Source organism: Poeciliopsis prolifica, unplaced genomic scaffold (assembly GCF_027474105.1).
Source record: "Poeciliopsis prolifica strain line A6 unplaced genomic scaffold, Auburn_PproV2 SCAFFOLD019, whole genome shotgun sequence".
NCBI classification, from domain to species: domain Eukaryota; kingdom Metazoa; phylum Chordata; class Actinopteri; order Cyprinodontiformes; family Poeciliidae; genus Poeciliopsis; species Poeciliopsis prolifica.
Window position 1 is genome coordinate 2,206,377 of NW_026562394.1, and position 8,290 is coordinate 2,214,666.

The 8,290-nt window shown below is 38.6% G+C and overlaps 1 protein-coding gene across 1 annotated transcript; it reads left to right on the forward strand.

The window, feature by feature from the left end:
- The first annotated feature begins 6,692 nt into the window (after positions 1 to 6,692).
- On the forward strand, positions 6,693 to 8,063 carry gsx1 (GS homeobox 1). The gene is made up of 2 exons (XM_055043750.1): positions 6,693 to 7,151; positions 7,263 to 8,063. Exons 1-2 carry the CDS (start codon positions 6,773 to 6,775, stop codon positions 7,613 to 7,615), a joined length of 732 nt encoding a protein of 243 aa, XP_054899725.1. The 5' UTR covers positions 6,693 to 6,772; the 3' UTR covers positions 7,616 to 8,063.
- Positions 8,064 to 8,290: the final 227 nt, after the last annotated feature.

Below are 8,290 nucleotides of genomic sequence, written 5' to 3' on the forward strand. Positions count from 1 at the left end.
GGTCATTCGTTTGTGACATTAAGTTTATGCCAGCAATGTATCATTGTAGCAGCTCAAAAATGTATATTTTATAGTCTCCTTGTCTGAACTCAAGCTTAAAATGCTGTGGCATGACAATAAACAAGGAGTTTATGTCTGCAAATCATCTGTGTAGCTCAGTTAACTGTAACTGCAAATGTCTTTCACAGCGTTATAAAAAATATATAAAAACATTTTTAATTAATATGGCCAATTTTTATATTAAAACAAATAGATACAATAAACACTGTAAACAATAAAGCCAGAATTTCAGACTTCATTCAATTTAAAAGCAAAAGAGTATTGGTGTTTCTTTCAAAGCTCCTAAAAGTCTTTTGATCTGAGCTGGATTCATTTAGATCATTAAATTATTTTATAATTTTACAGCAGAGGATAAGACTTGATCATCTCTACTGCTATATGTGCTCACTGCCCTTGTTGATGTACAATGATTTGAAAAAAAATATTATGAGCAAGACCCTTAAAAAACTTTTTAAAAAGCAACATTAAAATCCTGATTAAGACAATTTAATCATCGTAATCAATCGTCTGATGAACAAGAAGCCAGTTGAGTGAACAAAGAAATCGTTACCATCTTGCACACCCATCATTCCCATGTGAGTCTAGAATTGATGAAGTGTCTGAATTTTGTGAATTGTTCATAACATTCACACAGAAAATAAAACAAGCAGAAAAGTTGATGCAAGTTGTAAAAAAAAAAATGATTGGAAATAAATAGGCTTTCCCAAAGTATGGGGTTATTTTCAAAACAAAAACTGTTCCAACAAAGAAGTGACAAACGTTACCATAAAGTGGAGCAACACTTCTAATGTCAACCTAGCCGGAGGTTTTCGCCCTTTAATCAAATTTTAATCAAACGTGATGCCATATCTTTAATTCAACTCAAAAATGCAACTGTTTTTTATTTTAATGTTACGATCATAAATGTTAGTAGCCATGTAATTGTCTCCCTCCCCAGAGGTTCACCTGTAGAGCCCGATATCTGTCACTTCATGCTCCTTGCGCTGACAGCTTCTCTTTGTCCACCTCGCTCTCTCTTTAGGATTCATTAGTCCCTATAGACTCCAGCAGCCCAAACATATTGCACCATTCAGCTGGTACTTATGTGTCATCTGTTATCTATTGGACTGGTGTTTCTGGTGAGCATATGAATGATAATCAGGCCTTTGTGTGTCCGTGGAGGTGCAGCGGGATCTGCAGCTTGTGATGTTGCCTCGGGGGGAGATTAGGAGGGCAAACTGGCCCTCTGTGTCACGTCGCCAGTCACAGCGCCCATCCACGGCTGTCCCAAACCCCAGTGGGACCTTAAATCCTGTTACACTGTCAGCTAAAACCATCACTTGTATTAAAGATGTGTGGGTGTTTAAGTGTGTGTACATATTAAGTGAGAGGGTATAATGTCTTAAACTATGAATTATTCATTTCAAAAAGAAAAGGAGATATTGACTACATCTCCATAAACAGACTGCTCTCTTTATGTCATCAGGCACGAGATCTTTGGTTATAATTGTGTAAAAGAGCCCAGTGAAAATGTGCTCCACCAACGGCACAGCAGGCAGTGGTCAGTGTTATCATCAGGGTCACATTTGAGTGATGGCAATTGTTCCGTCCTAATATCTTATAAATAATTTACAATATCAGGAGCATTGCTTCCCCCAGAATCAAACAGTTAATGTTGAAAGTTTTCCCAGCTGCATGTTGAACACACTTTAAAAAGAGAGTTTTGGAGGGTGTTAAACATTGGCCATTGAAATTATATCAAGTTTAATTAAGCGTCTTAATTAGTTTTACAACAATTAGTTACTTCAGTTGGTAACAGATTTGTTGCTTTAGTTGTATTCTTTTTGTGCAACAATTAAGTTACAAAGTAATGCTCAAGGAAAACATAACAGCAGGCTGAACTATAAGAACATAATTCTGCAATGAACGTGTCGGTTAATTTAGTCTGTGTTTATTGCCTTGTGCAGAGAACAATAAGGTTGAGTTTTTTTATGTGATGTAACTTGAATCAGTATGTAAGTTGAATAAAAATCAACTCAAACTTATGATTAAAATAAACTGCTGGAGATAAAAATAAAACTTGCATCCAGCTTCTACAAATGTAAGATGGTTGATGAACTACTAATGCTGATGCTAGTAAAAACCTTTTTTAAATAAAATTTGGAAAAAAATCATTTTTAATTTAAATTGTAACCAGGTCACAAGTTTATGAAAGTATTGTTAAATAATTGGTCAACTTTAGCAACCTTATTTTGGTAACAAATCATGAAATTAAAATTGAACTGATTGTGTTGATTCACTTGGTTGTTGTCAAAATGTGGGCAGCGCAGCAGGGAGTTGCACGGCTGATATGTTCATAGGAGTTGTTTTATAGCTCATTGCAACTTTGGAACAGTTATAAAAACTGGCATGTTTGCAAACCTGCGTTGGACTGGCGACCAGTCCAGGGTGACCCGGCCTCTCACCCAAAATGTCTCGCTAGAGATAAGCACCAGCACCTCTGCATAAGGGTGTAGGAAAAAGGATGGATGTTTGCATTCTGCTCAAAGTGGCAAAGTCGGCATCAAACTACAATTAGTTTGGTAACCTTAATATAATCCCTTGTTCACAAAGGCTGAGACATTTTTATTTTTACAACTTGATACAATGAATTTTAGGGGTTTGCTTTACTTTATTTCATTTTTTTTTTTTAGCATTTTTATGCCTTAATAATAAATTAATTACCGTTTATAATTGTATTTAACTTTTGATGAAGCCAGAATAAAATCAAATTAGAAAAGCAGTCCTAATAATCTGTTGCTTAAGTAATGATCTTATTGTAAGTAAATATGTTTATGAACCAGTAGTCTTACTAATAGTCTTTCAGCTGCTATGTAAAAGTCTTGATTCAAACCTGAAAACATGTTGTTGCCTTGATGTTGTAACAGGTTTTTTTAGTTAAATTATAACAGTTAGATTTTCAGTGCAGCTTTATGAAACACCACAAGTCCAACTTGTTTATAATTGAGGGATTATGATAGAGTGTATTCAATGAAGTGATTCATTTTCATCTTAACTTGAAACAGTAAACAATCTTTGTACAATTGCATTGATTAAAATCTAACAGTTTTTTTTTAGTGCTGAGTTAGGCTGGGATGCTGCTTTTTCTCAAAAGAAAAAACGCAGGTATGGGGGTGATGGCGCATTATCAGAAGTGGCTATAGATGTATCTTTATTTATTTATTTAGCTTCCAGTTTGTGCAGAAGCGCGACAGAGTGGCTATAATGTGAGAGCGCTATTTTCCTCGATTATTTGTCTCAGTAACAAGTGATCATGGGGAGAATGGGATTCTTTGCACTTCTGGCCCGCAGCCTCCAGAGGGAGGTCAAAACTATTTGTCAGTCTCCAGTTGGGATTGCAAATTAGGGATGAGCCTCCCCTGCGTGACGGCCCTGTGAAACCTCTATTCCTATCCACGGGATGACTGCTGTACATAATTTGAAAATTAGGGCCTTTGATAACATCTTTATGTTCAGCAATAGGCACTGTGCTGCCCCCGCACACAGACTATACCTGCCGCTGGGAAAAGAAAAGGGATATTCACTGAAGCGTTTATATGTTTGTTCTGTTTTATATCTGAGCATTCCCACACGCACTCAGCCTGAGCTCTTTATGATCATTTCAGAGCTTTTAACGTCGGGTGACATATTATGACATATCATTAACCTGTCACCTTCATTAAAATTTGAATAAAGGTGTTTTGATATGTTTCGAAAAACGCTACATTGCTGAATTGCTAATGGAAATAAAGAGGCAGACTAATTGAAAACGGAAAATGATGCGCAGTGATACAACAGGTTTTCCAGTGACGGTGGTTCGGTCTCCTTAGATCGCTTAACTGCTCCTAATTTGGCTTTAATGGCACAACCTAATTATTGAAGATTACTGGTGCAAATGTAAGGCAATAAGCCCCTTTTAGGAGCATGGAAAGTTGCAGCATCACTCTGAAATGTTGATGCAGCCATTCTGGAACTGAAAAGCGCACTTGGTGAGACGCTTTTACGCTTCTAACCCTAGATTTATTTCTGGTGTCTCCTCTAACTTTCTGGACATCACTTACTTCCACTCTTTACTCGCACATTACGACTGCGGTCCCTTTGAAGATGTTGTTCAAAAAGGACTTAAAGTGAAAGAAAATGTTTTCCTATTACTTAATTCAATCGGAGCGAAAGGCGGGGGCTTGACGCGCAGCGCGCAGGGCTCCTCTATGACAGAGTCGCCTTTGTTGCGTCTATCCGCCGCTGTCACACACTTTAATTCGACTCTCTTTCTCTCTCATTGAAAGCTCTCCACAATGACATTCAATGAGGGCCGCGGAGTGAAAACCTGGTTATTTTTACATATTCTTTCCCCCTCCGACTCGGCAGGGGCCCGAGCAAAGGAATTAATCACTGCTCTTTAACAGCGCTGCCTTCAGGCAATGACTTGTCCCTTTTTTTTGTGCCCAGAAATGACACATTAACCCTAAAATGGATATGCATAGACTTTACATTCAGCTGTTGCGTGCATGTTTATGTCAGTGAAGGAGTCATACAAGTACAGAAGACCTGTATCAAATGCACACAAAGATGCATTTGTAAGATATTAGCCTACATATAAACCAGTGAAATTATTCAAATTTTAATCAAAGCTGTAAATTTAATGTTAAGTAATAGTTTAATCCCAATAATCAACAGCTTCATATTGGTAATAAAATGTGTCTATTAGTTCAGTGCTCTCATTGGATGTGTGTGGAGCTGACCTGAGAACAGTAAGACCCGGTTCATGCTCTGTTTATGTCCTGTTTGAGGCGCGTCTTATGTCAGAAGAGCGCGCTGTTTTTGAGAGGCATGTGACATTCAGTCCATGTGTAGCATGAGTGACACTCTCCAAATCAGAGCAATAGAGTAAAGTCTGAATGTATGTTCATTTTTACAAATATATCCATAAATCCTGATGTAAGGATTGCACTTCTTCTTCTGCTGCCACTGTTGAGTAAAGGCAGATTTTATCTCCAGCACCATTTGCTGTAAAAATAAGAACTGCAGCACATCAGCTGCTAAAGGTATGAAAGCCAAAAGTTCAGATGCATCCTTCATGTTCAGATTCTCCCAAGATAGCTGCTGCAAAACAAAACAATGTGTTTTACACTCCTTTTGGTGAAGCTGTTTATGTAGAAAAACTAAAGTGTGGAAGTTTCCACACTTTAGCTAGAAACCACAAAGAATAAACAAGATATTATTTCTATCCCAACTTTCAGCTTCTGCATCCAGATGATAGGCACCATTGGAGTTGGTGAACAGAAACCAAGTTTAATGTTGCTTTAACAACCAGCAAGAAAAAATCTTTCCCAACTCAGGTAAAAGCAGCAAAATGTTAGAATTTCATCAGAAAACTTGATTCTGTTCAGTCTTTCTGAACAAAATCAAGTTTAAAACTCATAAGCTGGCTTTTAAACTGTATTTCTTGTAACGACTAAAATGTGCCATTATTTTGCAGAAGATATTTGGCAAGTTTGACTTCAGTTTGAGTAACTTGGTGAAACAATAAGTTGGAGACAAACTTAATTTCAGGACATTTCTCAAACACACATCTTACAACAGTTCCTACCTGATATATTCAATCACAATTTGATCCATATAAACATATAATTTATCTGGTCTTTCCCGGACCAGACAAATGAGAAGAAATTAACATCCTAACTTGAATTCTAATCCAAATATTTTGGCTAAATTAATCACTGAAATAAAATAGGCAGTTTTGGTAGAATTCACACAAATTTGAATGTGACATTTAAAATCTAATCTGCTTAATTAAAATGAAAACTTACATTAATTGAATTCCAAAATCTAATTTTTAAAAAAGATTTCTACTCACAGTAGAGTAGAAATCTCTGCTGCTGGAAACAAACTTAAAACTTTTGTGCTCTGTGAAAAAGTTTAGGCCTTAGCCTTCACCAAGTTAATAAACTCATTGCACCTCATCCTTAGGAACTGATTGCCTTGTCGTTTACTTTCACTATTTAAAATGAAGGTTGACTTAAACAGCATAATAAGTTAGATTTCACCCAATATGTTCAGGTTGGAAGAATAATAAGGTGGATACTTACTAAAATAAAGTGTTAACATTGTTTGAGCTCATTAATTATTATTAAGCAGTACATTTACAAAATGACATGCTAGACAAAAAGTTTAGTAACGAATGAATTATATTTAATACCTTAAAGTTATCAGCTTTGGCACTTTTGTCTCGTCTCTCAGTTCTATTTAACTCACCCTGCTTAATATCTCAGAGAAAACTTAACTTAGTTCCTAAATGAAACAGAAACGCTTTCTCTGGAAATTTAAGCTTGGCACTATGATAGAAACGAGAGTGATGATAAAAGGGAGAATGGGTAGTGCCGCCTCTCTCGGCGTGGGTGGGGCTGACAAGAATAGACTACATTATGCAGTTCATTTAGTTAACAAGTGAAATAATGGGGAAGCGTGCAGTGGGAATGCCTAGAGAAAGGCACAAAACCCTATTGAGAGCTCTCTGCCGCTTACAGCGTAACCGTCACATGGCCGAACCGAGTCCATCGGCAGCTATTTAAGGCGAGGCCGTGCGCCTTCAGCACCACTTCGCTGTCCACCGTGCCACTGAGAGCACACTGACGCACCGAGTGACGCAACGCGGCTCAGACTACAGCCACGCCGAGCAACAAGTTTTGCAAAGATGCCGAGGTCCTTTCTCGTGGATTCCTTGATTTTGAGGGAGGCCAACGACAAGGGGAGCGAGAGCAGCCCGCCTCTGTTCCCTTACGCGGTGCACTCGCCGCACCACCCGCACGGGCTGCCGGGTTCCTGCCACTCCAGGAAAGCCGGTCTGCTGTGCTTCTGCCCGCTGTGCATGGCCGCGTCCCAGCTTCATCCTTCTCCTCCGACCCTGCCTCTCCTCAAAGCTTCATTCCCTCCGTTTGGTTCGCAATATTGCCACTCCGCTCTATCCAGGCAACACTCCACATCAAACAGCGTGAACCTCAGCCACGCTCCAGGGATATACCAAGCTGCGTACACGGTTCCAGACCCAAGGCAATTCCACTGCATCTCCATCGGTGAGTAGAGGCAGATATAACCAAATTTAGATATCTTGATTTGGCCTCTGACTTTGTTTTTTCATTGCATGCCGGTTTTTAACAGTCTATATTACTTTTTTTTTTCAACAGAAAACAACAATGGAAAACTTCAGAGTAGCAAGCGCATGCGTACTGCCTTCACCAGCACGCAACTTTTGGAGCTGGAGCGGGAGTTCACCTCCAACATGTACCTGTCCAGACTGAGGCGCATCGAGATCGCCACGTACCTGAACTTATCCGAGAAGCAGGTGAAAATCTGGTTCCAGAACCGCAGAGTGAAGCACAAAAAGGAGGGCAAGAGCGGCGGGCAGAGGACTGGATCACACAACTGCAAATGCTCGTCCTTGTCCGCCACCAGATGCTCGGAAGAGGAGGACGACGACATTCCCGCATCTCCATCCTCGTCAGAAAAGGAGGACGTGGACCTGTCTGTCTCCCCATAAAAGAACTATTGCTGTCTGAAATTATTTTTTGATCTTAATGAGATTTGAATGCTGCCAAAAAAGAATGAAGGAAAGGAAAGAAAGAAGACTGGGCCAGTTGAGTTCAGTCGTTTGTAATTAACAGATATTTAATCAGGGAACTGCTCTGAATTATTGTATAGCTGTATACACGTTGTACGTATTGTATGTAGTTTTTTTCTGAAAACAGTCCATTGTTGTTTCCAATCCGATGAGCACGGTGGACATATTTGTAAAGACAAATCCCCAGTCGATAGCAACATTGTTATTATTTGTATATTGGGGTGGGACAGTTTGGTGAAAATGTGGATTGAACTGTTACTTAAATAAATCTCCACCACATGACCAGGACCACTCTGAAATTATATCTCCGGTGTACCTGAAAAATATTTATTTATTTAAAAATGTTGATACTTGAATAAAAATTATTCCTAAGCCGTGCAGACTTTGTTGTTTTGTGAGACTACTATTGAACGTTTTGCGCACACGATTGCGCACAGACACTTTGCTGTGCTCCAGAGAAAGAGCTTTTAAATCCAATATAATAATATTGTGTTGTAAAAACAGATAATTTCTGATTATTAGTTCGATTGTTTATTTTTTTGGAAGCATGTTTATTTTTTTTCAATGAAAATGTTTCAACGTAATGCCTTCCAA

Excerpts from the sequence above, each read along its gene's own strand:
- gsx1 (XM_055043750.1), top strand. The coding sequence starts at position 6,773 with ATGCCGAGGTCCTTTCTCGTGGATTCCTTGATTTTGAGGGAGGCCAAC. Across the intron at positions 7,152-7,262 it reads ATTCCACTGCATCTCCATCG|AAAACAACAATGGAAAACTT; the intron begins GTGAGTAGAGGC and ends TTTTTTCAACAG.